This window comes from Loxodonta africana, chromosome 19, assembly GCF_030014295.1.
Source record: "Loxodonta africana isolate mLoxAfr1 chromosome 19, mLoxAfr1.hap2, whole genome shotgun sequence".
In the NCBI taxonomy this organism is placed as follows: domain Eukaryota; kingdom Metazoa; phylum Chordata; class Mammalia; order Proboscidea; family Elephantidae; genus Loxodonta; species Loxodonta africana.
Genome location: NC_087360.1, coordinates 39,310,328 through 39,328,846, shown reverse-complemented (window position 1 = coordinate 39,328,846; position 18,519 = coordinate 39,310,328). Strand labels below are relative to the sequence as shown.

Genomic DNA, 18,519 nt, shown 5'->3' with positions numbered 1-18,519 from the left:
TCTTTGGAATTCGTAGTGAAGTGTTTATGGATAATAATACAATTTCATGGCTTTAAAATAATTCATGAATGGGAGTATAGATGGAACAGATTATCCATATGTCAGTTATTACTGAAGCTGGGTGATGGGTACATGGGGCTCATTAATGTTTTCTCCAGGTTCTGTAGAATAAATCTAGTACCATCAGTATGAGTGGGTTTAGGTACAAATTAAGAATGGATAACAAATTTGACTTTTCATACAATCTGCTAGTTCTTTGAGGCCTACTCATTTTTTTTGAAAAGTTATATAAAGTTACAATATGTATTTAGGAAACTTACATCAAGTTACATTATTGGAGTTCAGGATGATATTTTATTTTCAAGTTACTAAAATCCGGGGAGGTACTGTTCTTACAGTATAAACCTAGCTCATTTTCCCCAAATATGCTTGTTCAGCAACATTCTTTTCAGGATTGGGAATGTCATGTTAATCATTAATTATTTTGAGTTCTAGTCATCTTGAGAATGTTTAATGTTTAGCATGCAGTGTTGTTGTAGGAGTCCTGGTGGCTCAGTGGTTAAGAGCTTGGTTGCTAACCAAAAGGTTGGCAGTTCTAATCCACTAGCTGATCCTTGGAAACCCTATGGGAAAGTTCTACTCTGTCCTATAGGATCTCTATGAGTCGGAATCAACCTGACGGCAGCTGGTATTGTTGTAGCTGATTTTGTATATATCTGATTTTTCACGGGTAGTCTACAGTACTTTTATGCAGATAGTGCCCGAGTTCTACAAACATTTTTTGCCAACTGTACCCTCCTCTTCCAGGTATTTTCCTAATTAAAAAAAAAAAAAACTGTGCTAATTCTTTAATTCGGAAACCCTGGTGGTGTAGTGGTTAAGTGCTACGGCTGCTAGCCAAAGGGTCGACAGTTCGAATCCATCAGGTGCTCCTTTGGAAACTTTGTGGGGCAGTTCTACTCTGTCCTGTAGCGTCGCTATGAGTTGGAATCGAATCGACGGCACTGAATTTTGGAATTCTTAAATTAGCATAGCTCCCTTAGGAAAATACCTCCCTGGAGGAGGCACAGTTGGCAAAAAAATGTATGTAAAACTCAAATGTTACTTGAATAACAGGAGGCCTCTTTTGTCTGTGGTCATCAAGGTATTGCTTAGTACATGCTGCACTAATTTTCCCAAAGGGGCACTTCCATGAATACTTAACTTACTCTTAGGTTTTGATTCAACCCTGACTGGTAGTCATAAATAGTCATTGCATGGAGCTTGAGATGGACTTAATCTTTATTTATTTATTTATTTTTATTTTTATTGTGCTTTAAGTGAAAGTTTACAAATAAGTCAGTCTCTGATACAGAAATTTATGTACACCTTGCTATGTACTCCTAGTTGCCCTCCCCCTAATGAGACAACACACTCCTTCTCTCTACCCTCTGTTTTCATGTCCCTTTTACCCAGCTTCTGTCCCCCTCCAGACAGAAGCTGCCCACATAGTCTCATGTGTTTACTTGAGCCAAGAAGCTCACATCTCACCAGTATCATTTTCTATCTTACACTCTAGCCCAATCCCTATCTGAAGAGGAGGCTTTGGGAATGGTTCCAGTCTTGGGCTAACAGAAGGTCTGGGGACCGTGACCTCCGGGCTCTTCCTAGCCTCAGTCAGGCCATTAAGTGTGGTCTTTTTATGAGAATTTGAGGCCTGCCTCCCACTGCTTTCCTGCTCCATCAGGGATTCTCTGTTGTATTCCCTGTCAGGGCAGTCATCGGCTGTAGCTGGGCACCATCTAGTTCTGGTTTCAGGCTGATGTAGTCTCTGATTTAGGTGCTTTTTTCTGTCTCTTGGGCTTGTAATTACCTTGTGTCTTTGGTGTTCTTCATTCTCCTTTGCTCCAGGTGGGTTGAGATCAATTGATGCATCTTAGATGGCCGCTTGCTAGCATTTAAGACCCTGGTTGCTACTCACCAAAGTGTGATGCAGGATGTTTTCTTAATAGATTTTATTATGCCAATTGATGTAGATGTCCCCTGAAACCATGGTCCCTAAACCCTCTGCCCCTGCGACTCTGGCCTTCAAAGCATTCATTTTATTCAGAAAATGTCTTTGCTTTTGGTTTAGTCCAGTTGTGCTGACCTCTCCTGTACTGTGTGTTGTATTTCCCTTCATCTGAAATAGTTCTTGCCTACCATCTAATTAGTGAATACCCCTTTCCCTCCCTCCCCCTCTACTCTCATAACCATCAAAGAATATTTTCTTCTCTGTTTAAACTATATGTTGAGTTCTTATAATAGTGGTCTTATACATTATTTGTCCTTTTGCAGTTGACTAATTTCACTCAGCATAATGCCTTCCAGATTGCTCCATGTTATGAAATGTTTCAAGGATTCATCATTGTTCTTTATCAACGCGTAGTATTCCATTGTGTGACTATACCATAATTATTTATCCATTCACCTGTTGATGGGCGCCTTGGATGCTTCCATCATTTTGCTGTTGTAAACAGTGCTGCAGCAAATGTGGGTGTGGATATATCTGTTTGTGTAAAGGCTCTTATTTCTGTAGCATATATTCCAAGGAGTGGAATTGCTGGATTGTATGGTAGTTCTACTGCTAGCTTTTTAAGGAAGCGCCAAATTGATTTCCAAAGTGGTTGTACCATTTTATATTCCTACCAGCAGTGTATAAGTGTTCCAGTGTCTCCATAACCTCTCCAACATTTATTATTTTATGTTTTTTGGATTAATGCCAGCCTTGTTGGAGTGAGATGGAACCTCATTGTAATTTTGATTTGCATTTCTCTAATGGCTAATGCCCTGGTGGCATAGTGGTTAAGTGCTACGGCTGCTAACCAAAGGGTCAGCAGTTTGAATCCACCGGATGCTCCTTGGAAACTCTACGGGGCAGTTCTACCCTGTCCTGTAGGGTCGCTATGAGTCGGAATCGACTCAGCAGCACTGGGTTTGGTTTTGGTTTTTTGTTAATAGCTAATGATCGTGAGCATTTGCTCGTGTATCTGTTAGCTACCTGAATGTCTTCTTTAGTGAAGTGCCTGTTCATATCCTTCGCTCATTTTTTAATTGGGTAATTTGTTTTTTTGTTACTGATTTTTGCAGTATCATATAGATTTTAGAGATCAGATGCTGATCAAAATTGTCATAGCTAAAAACTTTTCCCAGCCTGTAGGTAATCTTTTTACTCTTTTGGTGAAGTCTTTGGATGAGCATAGGATTTTTAGGAGATTTTTAGGAGATCCCTGTTATCTAGTTTCTCTTCTGATGTTTGTGAATTATTAGTAATGTTTTGTATGTTGTTTATGCCATGTATTAGGGCTCCTAGCATTGTCCCTATTTCTTCTTCCATGATCTTTATCGTTTTAGATTTTATATTTAGGTCTTTGATCCGTTTTGAGTTAGTTTTTGTGCATGGTGTAAGGTATGGGTCTTGTTACATTTTTTTGCAGATGGCTAGCCACTTGTTGCTAGCACCATTTGTTAAAGAGATTGTGTTTTCCCCATTTCATGGACTTTGGGCCTTTGTCAAATATCAGCTGCTCATATGTGGGTGGATTTATGTCTGGATTCTCAGTTCTGTTCCATTGGTCCATGTATCTGTTATTATACCATTACCAGGCTGTTTTGACTACTGTAGTGGTATAATATGTTCTAAAATCAGGTAGTGTGAGGTCTCCCACTTTGTTTTTCTTTTTCAGTAATGCTTTACTTATTCGGGGCCCCTTTCCCTTCCATATGAAATTGGTGATTTGTTTCTCCATCTCACTGAAAAATGTCGTTGGAATTTGGATCGGAATTGCATTGTGTCTGTAGATCGCTTTGGGTAGAATAGACACTTTTACAATGTTGAGTCTTCCTATCCAGGAGCAAGGTATGTTTTCCCACTTACATAGGTCTCTTTTGGTTTCTTGCAGTAGTGTCTCGTAGTTTTCTTTGTATTGGTCTTTTATGTCTCTGTTTAGATATATTCCTAAGTATTTTATCTTCTTGGGAGCTACTTTAGCTTCTTGGGAGTAGATGGTGTTGATTTGGTGATTTCCTTTTCTATGTTCTCTTTGTTGGTGTAGAGGAATCCAACTGATTTTTGTATGTGTATCTTGTACAGATGGACCTAATCTTTTTTTTTTTTTGATTGTGCTTTAAGTGAAAGTTTACAAATTGAGTCAGTTTCTTACAAAAATTTATATACACCTTGCTATATACTCCTAGTTGCTCTCCCCCTAATGAGACAGCACGCTCCTTCTCTCTACCCTCTGCTTTTGTGTCTGTTCAGCCAGCTTCTGACCCCTTCTACCTTCTCATCTCCCCTTCAGACAGGAGCTGCCCACATAGTCTCATGTGTCTGCTTGATCCAAGAAAGTCACACCTCACCAGCATCATTTTCCATCCTATAGTCCAGTCCAATCCCTGTCTGAAGAGTTGGCTTTGGGAATGGTTCCAGTCTTGGGCTAACAGAAGGCCTGGGGACCATGACCTCTGGTGTCCTTCTAGTCTCAGTCAGACCATTAAGTCTGGTCTTTTTATGAGAATTTGAGGTCTGCATCCCACTGTTCTCCGGCTCCATCAGGGGTTCTCTGTTGCGTTCCCTGTCAGGGCAGTCATTGGTTGTAGTGGGGCACCATCTAGTTCTTCTGGTCTCAGGCTGTTGTAGTCTCTGGTTTATATGGCCCTTTCTGTCTCCTGGGCTCGTAATTACCTGGTGTCTTTGGTGTTCTTCATTCTCCTTTGCTCCAGGTGGGTTGAGAGCAATTGATGCCTCTTAGATGGCCACTTGCTAGCTTTTAAGACCCCAGACACTACTCTCCATAGTGGGATGTGCAGTGTTTTTTAATAGATTTTATTATGCCAGTTGACCTAGATATCCCCTAAAACCATGGTCCCCAAATCCCCACCCCTGCTATGGTGCCTTCGAAGTGTTCAGTTTATTCAGGAAACTTCTTTGCTTTTGGTTTAGTCCAGTTGTCCTGACCTCTCTTGTATTGTGTGTTGTCTTTCCCTTCCCCGAACATAGTTCTCGTCTACTATCCACTCTCGTAACCATCAAAGAATATTTTCTTCTCTGTTTAAACTATTTCTCGAGTTCTTAAAATAGTGGTCTCATACTATATTTGGAAATGGACTTAATCTTGATGAAAGATGTCAGTAGCTAAGAAAGCTTAGCGTCTTATTCACAAAAGTTCTTTAATATTGTTTGTAAATTTTTCCCCTATTCACATGTTGACTTGTTTTTTAATCCTATTATCTGCCTAGGTTTGGAGCAGGTATGTTAAGAAACTAAGTGATTTTGCTAAACCAGAGAATATTGACTTCGCTGTCCAGTGCTTGAATGAACTTATAACCAATGCATTACACCACATCCCAGATGTCATCACCTACCTTTCAAGACTTAGAAACCAAAGTGTGTTTAACTTCTGTGCTGTTCCACAGGTATGGAATGGGCCTATTCTTCTAGTAAATGGGAAGTAGAGGATAAAGGGAAGTGGATAGAATATATTTATTATTTTGGTCTGCTGAATTCAGAAATAAGATTCTTTTCAAAGATAACTCTAGTTTATTTTCTTTTGATGTTTGAAGTTTCACAACACTTCTCCTTTGCTTCCCAACCATTACACTCAGCTTATCCTCAAGATTAAGCCTAATTCTTTATCCAGACTGTTCCGGATTTGCTTTATTTGATTATTTGCGTTGATTATTATAAACTAGTTATATCCTTTTCTTCACAAATCTAAGGCTTCAGCCTAGCTTTTCAGGGAGCACTGAGTAAAACTTGGGTGAAGCTGTTATCATTTAAAAAGTCTTTATTAAGCACCTAATTATTGTACTTTTATCGTGACTCTGGAAAAAAGTATTGATCCTATAAACCTACAAAAAAGAAGCAAAACTCATCGTTGTTGAGTCGGTTCTAACTCATAGCAACCCTATAGGACAGAGTAAAACTGCCCCATAGGGCTTCCAAGGCTGTCATCTTTATGGAAGCAGACTGTCCTTTTCTCCCAGGGAGCAACTGGTAGGTTTAAACCAACGACCTTTTGGTTTGCAGCTGAGCGCTTGACCACTGTACCACCAGAGCTCCTTCCATTGATATTCTAGGAGCTTACATTCTTTAATTCCCTTTACCAATTATTTCAGATATTAACTAAAATAAGTGAATAAAGTCATAGGATTTAATTGATTTGGAAATTTGGTTTGATCTTGTTCTAATGATCAACCTTGAATGGTGGTTGGAACTAAAATCTGTATGTCTGTCTTAGGTTTCGATTTATCCTAGAAATAATTTTTTATTTACCTTTGTACATAGGAAATGCTCCCTTTCTTTTTCTGATCTTTTTTGCCCCATGTTATTTGTTTTTAATATATAATGATTATGTTCATTATAATAATCATAATCATTGTGGGAAAAAGAAGAAGAAAAACAATTAAAATCAGAAGTTCTCCCCAGATATTATTGTGAAATCTCTTTTTCAGATCTAATAACTTATTGTTCTAGCATGGGAAATGTTGGATTTCTTGTTTGTTTTTCTGTATAAAATGAAACTTATGTGACAAAACTGCAGACTGAAAAGATGACTTGATTCTGTCTGTTGTTGAGAAAGGGAGAAGTAGGAAAGATAAAAATCTTGACGTACTTTCTTCATGGGACTTATTATCTCCTAAACCCTTTGTTAATTTCTCATTCCACCTTTTTGTGATGGTAATCACTTAATTTTTCATGAAATGAAATGCATTAGTGTTTTTTCTTTCTCTCTCCTTGGTGTTTATAGGTAATGGCCATTGCTACTTTGGCAGCTTGTTATAATAATCAACAGGTATTCAAAGGCGTCGTGAAAATTCGAAAAGGGCAAGCAGTAACACTAATGATGGATGCCACCAATATGCCAGCCGTCAAAGCTATAATATACCAGTATATGGAGGAGGTGAGTTTTTATTTTAACTACCTGGATAATTTGTAGCTATTTTTATATGATTTAAATAATGTCACTATTGAAATATTTCATATTTGGATTGCAAATGATCCTAACAATTTACTATGCTGTGGCATAGAAGAGGTAGGAATTTTGTATACTTCATTAGGAGAAAGTAAATGTACAAGGAAGTGATTATTCAGAGCTGCATAGCACCCTGATGAAAGGAGATAAAGCAAGGATATAGGATGGAGCTCCTAAATAGAATCATATTTTTTGAGCTAGAATATAATGTTGGAGGCCAAGCAGTCTTCTTGTTTGGCATAAGAAATGTGAAGTTGAGGCTGTGTATGCTCATGCCATGAGTGACTGAGTAGATCTAGGACCCCAACCCACATTTCCTGACACCTGATCCACTACTTTCCATTGTATCACATGCCTAACATGAGAAACCACAATAGGACATTTAGGCGAAGGAAAACCATCAAGTTGCAATTATTTCTCAGTTTTCTTCCTTAAAAATCTCCCTTTAAATGCCATAACCATCCAATAAAACTAAATGAACGTGCTGAAGAAAATCTCCAACTTTGGAGGGTATAGTATATGACTAGATTCAGAATAACTTTTTCTTAGACAATTTTCTAGAAAGAACTTTTTCTAGTAAACACTCTAATCTCTAGCCTCTAGAGCAGTGGTTTTCAAATGGAGGCGATTTTGCCCTCATGGGACATTTATTTGGCAATATTGGGAGACATTTTTGGTTGTCTCAACTGGAGTGGGGTTTGCTATTGGCATCTAGTGGGTAAGGGGAGGGATGTTATGATCCTTAGGCATGTTCTTGTTGAAAATTGAAATAGTGTAGAAGTATATGCAAACATAATACACTCTTTTCATTCCTACTTACCCTCCCCAGAGTTAACTACTGTCAGTAGTTTTGTACACCCTTCCAGTCCCCTGGTTATGCATTTACAGAGAGTTACGCATATAACAGAGTTATATCCACTGATTTCTGTTACATATTATTCATTCTCTCTTTTTTTTTTTAATTGCTCGTTCTCTTTGTACTTTTTACCTTTTATTTGACAAATTTTGGAAATAGCATTTCTACCAGAGGCAACTGTAGGTGGTTAGAGAATGCCAAAATTTTTAAAAATCCTAAAATTCTTGTAGTAACTAGATGAAAGAGCTCAGCTGTTGGCCCGAAAATTGCTAACAGCTGGACTCTTGGGACAATCCAGTTTACCATATAGCCAGCATGTGTCTTGAACTTGCTATATGCCTGGCATAGCAACCAAATACGTGGATGCTATTAATATCAAGGAAACTTAAGGCCCCAGCCCATGGCTGGTTAATAGTGGAGCCATAATTTGGACCAATTTCTACCTGACTTCAAAGCTTATGTTATTAATCATGACCCTGAGGAGTACTTCAACTGAATATTGTCATATTAGGCACTGTTTCCTCATTTTATATAAATTAGACACATATTTTGTGTAGTATGTAGTTCAGAGAATATTTTAGTTTTATAGTTTTATTGTAATCAGTGATTTTAGAAAATTGTTTTTAAAATTTTGGGGGTTAGTTACACTATTTAAATTTGAATTTTATTCAGTGGTTTATTTGATTAGTAGAATTAAATCCTAGTTGTGATTCACAACTAGGTCATAGGTCCCCTAAACTACGTCTGGCTGTTTTATAAACAAAGTTTCTTGGAACACAGCGCTACCCATTTGTTTATGACTGGCTGCTTTTTGAGCCCTGGTGGTATAGTGGTTAAGCATTTAGCTGCTAACCAAAAGGTTGGCAGCTTGAATCCACCAGCTGCTCCTTGGAAACCCTATGGGGCAGTTCTCCTCTGCCCTTTGGGGTCCCTGTGACTTGGAATCAACTCGACAGCAACAGGTTTGGTTTTTGGTTTGGAAGGTGCTTTTGTACTACAATGGCAGAGTTAAATCTGAGGTTTTGCTTTCTGAGATTTCAGTTACCCGTAGTCAGCTACGGTCCAAAAGTGTTAAATGAGTATGCGGTGTGTTGAAATCTCACGCTGTCCCGCTCCATCATTCACATAAATTTTATTATAGTATATTGTTATAATTGTTCTATTTTATTATTAGTTACTATTGTTAATCTTTTATGGGCTTAATTTATAAATGAAACTTTATCATAGATGCGTATGTATAGGACAAAACATTATATATAGGGTTCAGTACTATCTGCAGTTTTAGGCATCCACGAGGGTCTTGGAATGTATCCCCCACAGATAAAGGGGAGATTACTGTAACTGCAACAAAAGGGTGACCTGCAAAGCTGGAAATATTTTATGGCCCTTTAAAAAAAAGTTTGCTGACCTCTGATTTAGGGTGTCAGTTATTTTGTTTAAAGTCACTACAGTTGAACTCAAGTTATTTGGAGGAAATGTTAATACTTAAGGTGATTTGATTCAGAAAAATCTCTGAAGATTTCTTACATTTCTTAAGTATTGAGTCTATACACCTTTAAGTCTCAAGCAATGATAATGGTTTTAAAGTTGGCATTAGGGACATTTTGTAAATAAAGTTTTAAATTTTAACTTTTTGTGTAAAGTCCAGAAATTGCCTGGCTCTTTGCTAGTGTCCCAATATTAACACTGATTCTATTTCTCCTCACTGACAAAGTGTGTCTTCTCCAGTAGGAAAGGAAGACACATTTATTCTGTCAGGTCTCTGGATTTGCTGGTTATAGCAATAATGCACCTGGAAGGGACTTTAAAGATGACCTACTCATGCCACTCTAATGTTTAAATTAAGACTTGCAGTGAAGCCCCATATCCTGCTGAACAGGTGGACTCTCTATAGGGCCCTCTATACTCCTAGCAGCCTCAGCCTAAAACCTACCTGGAAAACTATCAGCTGTGAGAAAATCAACTAGCTATTTTGGGATATAAATAAACACTTTAGGCAAACAGAAACTTCTGTTCCCTCTCTGCCAAAGTTAATTTCTTGGCGAGGGCAACCTTTTCATGTCTGTAGTAAAAATCACGTTTCACTCCCCACTGTGGTTAATCTAAATCATCGTCATGTTCTTCAAGCCTGATTTTTCTTTGCTACTCACTGTGGTCCTTGGATCTGCAGCGTCTGCATCACTTGGGAGCTTGTTAGAACTGTAGAATCTCAGTCCCTATCCAACCTATTGAATCAGAATCTGCCTTTTACAAGATTCCTATGAACATGAAGTTTGAAAAGCACTGCTATATGTTAACATTTTCTTCATTCTCAGCAGACTTTTTAACCATGAGAGAAAGTAATATAGACTCTGTGTTGCAAACTCTTTCAACTTTTGTCTCTGGTCCTCTCTCCTGTGTAAGCCTAACCCCTCTACTTGTCCAGTGTTATTCCCTGCCGCCTGTCTCCTTCAGTCCTGGGGCCCTCACTTGTCATCTCACCTCTCTTGTACCTAAACCCTTTCTTTTCACTTGGTCGTTCCTCTTTGTATATGCCCAGGTCACTCACTTCAGGAAGTGAACAAAACATGACTCTCGACCTTCTTCTCACTCTCTTCCCTCTCTTTTCCTCCACAGCTAGCTTCTCAAAAGAACATGTGCACTTAATGTTATTTACTCCCATTTTTTTCTCAAACCCCTTTATTCTAGCTCTTGTTCCTATGCTGTCGTTAGAACTTTTCTTGCTGAAGTGATTGGATGACCTCCTAATTTACAGATTTAGTGACTTTATTTTAATCTTCTTTGATTCTACTGTATCATTTGACACTGGAGATCTTTCACTCCTTGAAGTCCTTTACTTTTTTGACTTCTGTCACACAGTTATTATCCACTTAACCTCTTATCTCTTTGTCTGCTCCCTTGTCTTTCTGGCTCCTTTTCTTCCGTGTGCTTCATTATGATGGTATTTTCTTGAATTCTATCTTGATTTTCATTTCTTCTCACACAAATGCTTCCCAGGTACTCTCAGCTATGTATGTCCATGGCTTCTACCGCCACCATGTACTTATCACTCTTAATTTTATTACTCAAGCCCAGATGTTGGTCTTAAACTCTAGCTTTGTGTTTCTGACTGCCATCCAGACAGCTTTGTTAGATTGTCCAATGTCATGAGAGGCCATTGAATTGGTTCCAATTCACAGCGACTCTGTGTACAACAGAATGAAATGCTGCCCAGTCTTGTGCCATCCTCACAGTCATTGCTGTTTGAGCCCATTTTTGCAGCCACTGTGTCATTCCATCTCATTGAAGGTCTTCCTCTTTTTTGCTGACCCTCTACTTTACCAAGCCTGACGTCCTTCTCCAGGGACTGGTTCCTCCTGATAACATGCCATTCTCCCTTCTAAGGAGCATTCTGGCCGTACTTCTTCCAAAACAGATTGTTCGTTCTTCTTGCAGTCCATGGTATATTCAGTATTCTCCACCAGCAACGTAATTCAAATGCATCAATTCTTTTTCAGTCTTCCTTACTCATTGTCCAGCTTTTGCATGCATATGAGGCGATTGAAAATATGGTCAGGCGCAGCATAATCCTCAAAGTGACATCTTTGCTTTTTAACACTTTAAAGAGGTCTTTTGCAGTGGATTTGCCCCGTGCAATATGTTGTTTGATTTCTTAACTGCTGCTTCCATGGGCATTGATTGTGGATCCAAGTAAAATGAAACCCTTGACAACTTGAATATTTTCTCAGTTTATCATGATGTTGCTTATTAGTTCAGTTGTGAAGATTTTTTTTTTTCTATATGTTGAGGTGTAATCCATACTGAAGGCTGTAGTCTTCAATTTTCATCAATAAGTGCTTCAAACCCTCTTTACTTTCCGCAAGCAAGGTTGTGTCATCTGCATATTGCAGGTTGTTGATTAGTCTTCCTCCAATCCTGATGCTGCATTATTCTTCATATTGTCCAGCTTCTTGGATTATTTGCTCATGTAGAGATTGAATAAGTATGGTGAAAGGATATGACCGATACATACCCTTCCTAATTTTAAACCATGCAATGTCCCCTTGGTCTGTTCAATTGTCCAACAAGCCCCTCAAACACAGTATTTCCCAAACTTAATTCAATACACTGCTCCCCTAAATCAAAGTAAAGCCATTCCTGCGTTCTTCTTTTTTTTGGTTAATGACATTACCCTCCACTTAATCATAGGATCCAATAATGTGGGAAAGTTCCTAGTGTCCTCCTTTATGCTCCCTAACCCTACGTGTAGGCAGCCTCTGTGTTCTTTTGTGTTATGTGGTTTCGTACCCACCAAAATTTTCTGTACATACCCTCTGCCCAAGCAATTCTCAGACATTATCCTACAAAAATAATTGGAAAATGTGCAAGGATGCTTATTGTAGCATTTTTGTCTTCAATCTTCATTGGGAGAGAATTTATTAAATTATAATACATTTATGTTAAGCAGCTTGTATTAGGTTTAGGTTTTTGTAGGTTTTAGCATTTGGAAATACTGAAAAAATTATATCAGTGAAAAAAATCAAATTACAGAATAGATTTATAGCTTATTTTAAAAATAAAATTAGGTACATATTGTAATATAGATTCACATATATTTTATACATGATTATATATAATACATTCACATATATATTATATACGTGACATTTTGTTTGTACATATAGGCTTATACATAGCAAGAGGTCTAAAAGGAATTATACCAGCCTGTGACTGAGGGGTAGTAATCACAGGGAATTTTGACTTTACTTTTATATTGCTTGTTTTTACATGCATAATTTCAACATCTCACCTCTGTTGTTCTCTTTATAACTGTGTCTTGTAGCATATTAGATGTCATTAGGATAGTGTTGTATGCATATTTTTTTATTAAATTTTATTAAATTGCAGTTTGTTTTTAGGGAGAGCAATGGCAAGAATAAAATAAATGTGGAAATAATATCCATTACCTAAAGAAATTTTGAAAAGAAATTTACAAAATGTCTGCTCTGTCTTCCTTATCCTGTTTTGCCTCAGTCTTGACTCAGATCACCATTCAAATAACCTCTTAGCTGGTTTGCCACTTCAATTCAGTAAACATTTAATGAGGGTCTGCTGTGTGCCAGGCACAGTTCTAGGCTGGAGATAAATAAGATGAATAAGACATGGTGCTTTTGAAACTTGCATTCTAGTTAGGGAGACATACAAACAGATAATTTTCAGTATAAGTGATAAGGTGTGTACAGGAGAGTGGCACTTGGTTCCACCTAGAGGTTCAGGCAGGTTTTTGTAGTAAGATGAGAAGGGGCATAGGTAAGAATTAGCCAGGTAAAGAAATGAGGGAGGAGCATTCCAGGCTGAGGGAATGATGTGAGCAAAGAAAGGTGAATGCTATTTCAGAACCATGAAATAGCATCATAAGTGTAAAACAACTCTAGGCAGTTTGTTATTAGAGTTTAAGAGGGAGTTAGCAATGGCAGAGGAAGCTGGAGATGTACACTGAGTCCAGGTCATGGGAAGGCTTTGTGTTCCACATTAAGGAGCTCAGACTTTATTCTGTAGGTGATAGGGAACCACTGAGGGTATTAAGCAGAGGTTTTAAATCTCTTTGGTGACAGTGTAGAGAATAGATGAACGGATTTTAGGGTTGAGGCATAGAGGCAGGGAACTCAGTTTGGAGGCTGGTGTAGTTCAGAGAAGAGGCACTAAGGGCCTAAACTAGGACAGTAATTGTAGGGATGTAGAGAAAGAAAGAGATGGATTCAGCAAATATTTAGGTTTGTGGAGAAGTGGTGGGTAGGGAAGTATGGAAATACAGAGAGGAATCTAGATGATTCTTAGGTTTCCCTGCTTCTACTCTTGCCTTCTTTTATCTAGCTTTGCCAGTCTTGCCTTTCCATTATTGCTTCCCCTTTTCCATGTTACTGTACTTCAGCTTATTCAAACTATGCCAACATTTATTGAGCATCTGCTATGTGCCTGGCATTGTTAGGTATCGGGGGATATGAAGATAAGTGAGGCACAGACAACCACTTTTGAGGTTCTCCGTAGTTCCCTAAGTGTAACATGCTCTTTCATGCCTCTTTTCCTGCTTGATAGGATAGACTTTGTGATTAGACAGTCCAGGGTTGATCCCTGCCTTATTAGTGGAGTGACTTCGGGTAAGTTACTAGAACACTCTCTGAACCTCCATTTCCTCATTGAAAAAATGAGTATAAAAATACCTACCTTTTAGAAGTAAACAAGAAAAATGTTTATAAAATATATAGTATTCAATAGTACTTACTATTTTTTCTTCTTTCTTTAACAGATTTATCATAGAATCCCTAAATCAGACCCATCTTCTAATAAAACAAGGCAGATCATCTCCACCATCAGGCAACAGAATCTTCCTACTTGTCAGCTCATCTCCCGAAGCCACTATTCTCCAATTTACCTGTCATTTGTCATGCTCTTGGCTGCCCTGAGCTGGCAGTATCTGAGCACCCTATCCCAGGTCACAGAAGACTATGTTCAGACTGGAGAACATTGATTTGGAATTTGCTTGGAAGCTAAAGTTCGTCATGCAACAGATTTACCTTTTCTTCAGGGATGGATATTGGCTTCTTTTCCCCTCCTGTTTTAATCCCTAAAAGAACTTTGTGTGGCTTAGACCTTTAGAAACTGAAGTGCAGTTGAGAAGAATATAAAAATAAAAAAGAAGGATACATTGCCCTCAGCAACCTGGTACTTCTGGATAGTGGTTACCTTTGCTTACTAGCTTGTGGCTGATGGTAGAACATTCATTGCTGCAGTTTAGTTAAAATGGTTACAATGGAACTGTCAAGAGATTTTAGTGTGAATTCTGGTAAATGAATAGTTTTTTTTATAAGGATCAGCACAAAGCTGGTTCCTATGAGGCAGAAGATGTCCCAAATATCCAACTTTTAACCAAACTACTGCACCACTCCAACATCTCTCACATCAGCTACTACCCCACCCCTCGCTAATTCTGTAATTCACTGCCACGTCTCTCAGAATTCACGAACTGTACTTATAGTTAAATGGTTTATTAGGGAGGTAATAGGGTACAACTCAGGATTGGGATCAACTTGGTAGTAATAGGAAATTCGGACACGGTTCCTTGATCAGGACAGTTTCTCACCCTCTGCTGCCAGGCCCTGCTGGAGGCCTTCTGCTGCTGGGCCTTCTCAGGCAAGTGTTAAACCTTTTAACTCTGTGGTTCGGCAAGCCCCACTGTAGCCATCTTGCACTATCTCTTGCTGTCTTTTGTGTTACAGCCCCTCTTTCTCTCCATGTTTCTCTTTAAGCCTAATGAGATGGCAAAATTGACCTATCACTTCGTTAGGGTTCCAAACACCTTATTTGTATGCTCCCACCCCTTCAAGGGTGCCATCCACCTTATTTACATTATTAGCAAGCTGTCCAATCCGCTTAGACTACAAGCACCTCATTGGCATAGTCCCACCCAGCCATTTGGTGGGAGTTAAAAACCATGGTGAGAAATGCAATATAAAAGCCGTGCATCACACTGCAACTAGCTGGAATTTAAACATATTTGAAGCAACCTTTGAATTCCACCACTCGTCTGTCAGTTTGTCATACTATGCAGATTTTGTCTTATGTACTTTGGACATGTTATCAGAAGGGACCAGTCCCTGGAGAAGGACTTTATGCATGGTAAAGTACAGGGTCAGTGAAAGAGAAAGACCCTCGATGAGATGGATTGACACAGCGGCTACAATAGTGGGCTTAAACATAGCAATGATTGTGAGAATGATGCAGGACTAGGCAGTGTTTTGTTCTGTTGTACGTAGGGTTGCTATGAGTCAGAACCAACTTGACAGCACCTAGCAAAATCAACCTTTGAATACCTGTCCTACTAGAAGATGAATTTTCTTTGTTTGGTTCCTATTTTTCTCATCACTTTGTTTCTTTTTATTGGTTTGAATGTAGTAGATATGAATTTTTATTAATATTTCCATGCTTCTAAGAATGCAAACTGTTTCCTGCACATGAAGGCTAACAAATTGTGGCTGGGTGTCCTGGCATTCTCTTTTAAAGGGGGTTTTGTGGCTGGGTGTCCTGGCATTCTCTTTTAAAGGGGGTTTAACTTTCAGAGAAAATTGCCCTTGTCCCCATTTGAGAAGATGGCCTCCAGTAAAAGCTGAAGTTTTTGAAAAGATTTTTATAATAAAAAACTTACCCTGCATTGGTGCAGTGTAGTTCACTTTAAAACCAGGATGACAGTGAGACATGTGGAACTCAATAATAGAGTTAGTGATTGAGGAAGGGGTAGTAATTTGCCACCTTGATGCCTGTCAAAGGACCAACACCAAGGAGCCCAACCAACTGGCTGCTGCATCCCAGTGCCTGCTGGGAAATGCTGCTGCAGCATTGCCTTCACTGCTGTATCTTTTAGCCCTCGTTAACCCAGCCATCCTACCCTAGCTTTCAGTTTTTTTCCCCACACAGCTGAGGTCTCATATACTCACCAGTAGTAGCTCACTGAGATTCGCAGTTTGGGCACGGGAAGAGATGGTCCCCTTGTATGGGCAATGTTTGAAAAAGTCCCTCAGGGCATTAAAATACTTAATGGTTCCTAGAAAGTCCATTAATGCTTTAGGTATATATTTAGGTATTGATATGTATGTTCCACTCTTGCTGCAGTCCTTTGTACACACTGAATCATTGAATTTTCCCAGCACATAATGTGCGACTTACATTGTTACACATTAGCTGCTCTTGAATCTGTGTGACTTGCATTGTTACACATTAGCTGCTATTGAATCAGCCGCCTGACTCATGGCAACCCCATGCATAACAGAACAAAATGTTGCTGGGCCTGTCTTAGTCTGGATTTTTTGTGAAACCTGTGCAACATCATAGTAACACACAAGCCTCCACTGACAGGTAGTGGCTGCGCATGAGGTGCACTGGCCGAAAATCAAACCTGGGTCTCCCACCTGGAAGGCAAGGATTCTGTCACAGAATCACACACATACACACACAGATTTTCCTCTTGTGACCCCCTAACACCATTTGAGAGAATTGCCTTAGTTTGGGTCCATGGGAGACGTAGGTCATTTGACAGTCCTGGGCAAACTTATCAACAGTATTTTTCAAAGTAATTTAAGCATCAAAACATAGTTTGAGATTTCAAAATAGGGTGTTAGAAATCTTTGTGTTCAAACCCAAGGGTTAGTTGTGCCAAAGTTCAGTTCACTTAAACTACATGGTACAACATAGTGGTGATCTCTTAGGTCCCTTCCAGTATAAAGCTGTGTTTATTGTTACTGACTTAGGCAAAGGTTTTAGCTTTTGTTCTCACTCTTGAACTGTTTGAAAGATTGTTTTCCCTGTACCCTACCTCGTTTACCAAGGTTGCCAGATAACATACAGGATGTACGGTTAAATTTGAATTTTAGATAAATAACAAAAAATTTTTAAAGTGTCTCAAATGGAGCCCTGGTAGCGCAGAGGTTAAGAGCTATGGCTGTTAACCAAAAAGTCGGCAGTTCCAATCCACCAGCCGCTCCTTGGAAACCATATGGGGCAGTTCTACGTAGTCCTGTAGGGGTCGCTGAATTGGAATTGACTTGATGGGAATGGTTTTTTTTCTTTAATGTCCCAAATATTGCACAGGGCACACTCATACTAAGATTACCTATCTGAAATTTAACTGAGCATCCAGTTTTTATTTTTTATTTGCTAAATATTGCAACTTTACCCTCTACTTTGCTCTTAATAATTTATAGCATTCCCTGCATAGTCTGTTTGATTTCTACTGATAGAAAACAAGTCTAAGTTTTCCTCAGAGGAGTGTCTAACCCAACTGAATCTAGGGCTTTAAGATAAGTAATTATAACAGATAAGAGCAAGAGTGTGATCTCCATTTCCACATTTTGGGGGCTCCTGGCAACTAGTTGGAACTTGCACATGCAGCACACCCTTTTTCCTTTGAGTAAGGGTCTGAACCAACTAGAAACTTGAGATTCCAGGGGCGGTTAAGTTCAAACTTAAGCTTGTCCGTGTCACCTGGAGGGAGGTGATGAGACTTGGGTTAATAATAAATGGGTTAATTTGAGGTTTACTAAAAATTTTTTTTTTTTTTTTAAAGCATTAAAATCTGTCCCAGTCATAAACATTGCAAGATGGTTTTTCTAACAAAGCCTCCTTAAGTGTGAAGACACCCAACAATTCATTTTGGTATTTCGGGGTGAGGATAAAATTTCAGGTGGGCACGTGATAGAGATGGGGGAAAGTAGAATAGAAATGGAATTATTCAACTCAGTGTTGGGAGCAGGTAGAACTGTCAGAACTTCACTGAGGTTATTTAGTCTAGTTGAAAACTGTAAGATTAAAGTGGTTACAAATTTGCAGCTTTGGTAACTGTTAAGTATTTCCTAAGTACTGTGGTAACTTTCAAGGAGACCTGGTGTCACAGTGCTTGGCTGCTAACTGAAAGGTTGGCAGTTCAAACCTACCAGCTGCTCCACGGGAGAAAGATATGGCAGTCTGCATCTGTACAGATTACAGTCCTGGAAACCTATGGGGCAATTCTACTCTGTCCTACAGGGTTGCTATGAGTTCGAATCAATTTGATGGCAATGGGTTTGGTCTTTTTTTTTAATGACTTCCACACATTTTTCCTACAAATGTTCACCAGGTATTTAGAGCTTATTTGAAACTTCT

At 38.9% G+C, this 18,519-nt stretch overlaps 1 protein-coding gene across 2 annotated transcripts in view; it reads left to right on the top strand.

Annotated features, from left to right (window-relative positions):
* Window positions 1–14,542, top strand: part of FDFT1 (farnesyl-diphosphate farnesyltransferase 1) — a 36,414-nt gene extending 21,872 nt beyond the window's left edge. For both annotated transcript variants that reach the window (XM_064272610.1, XM_064272609.1), the window contains 3 exons: window positions 5,257–5,433; window positions 6,768–6,920; window positions 14,135–14,542. In XM_064272610.1, coding sequence (XP_064128680.1) covers window positions 5,257–5,433; window positions 6,768–6,920; window positions 14,135–14,356 — 552 coding nt within the window. In that variant the 3' untranslated portion in view covers window positions 14,357–14,542. The remainder of the gene's footprint in view (window positions 1–5,256; window positions 5,434–6,767; window positions 6,921–14,134) is intronic.
* Window positions 14,543–18,519: the final 3,977 nt, after the last annotated feature.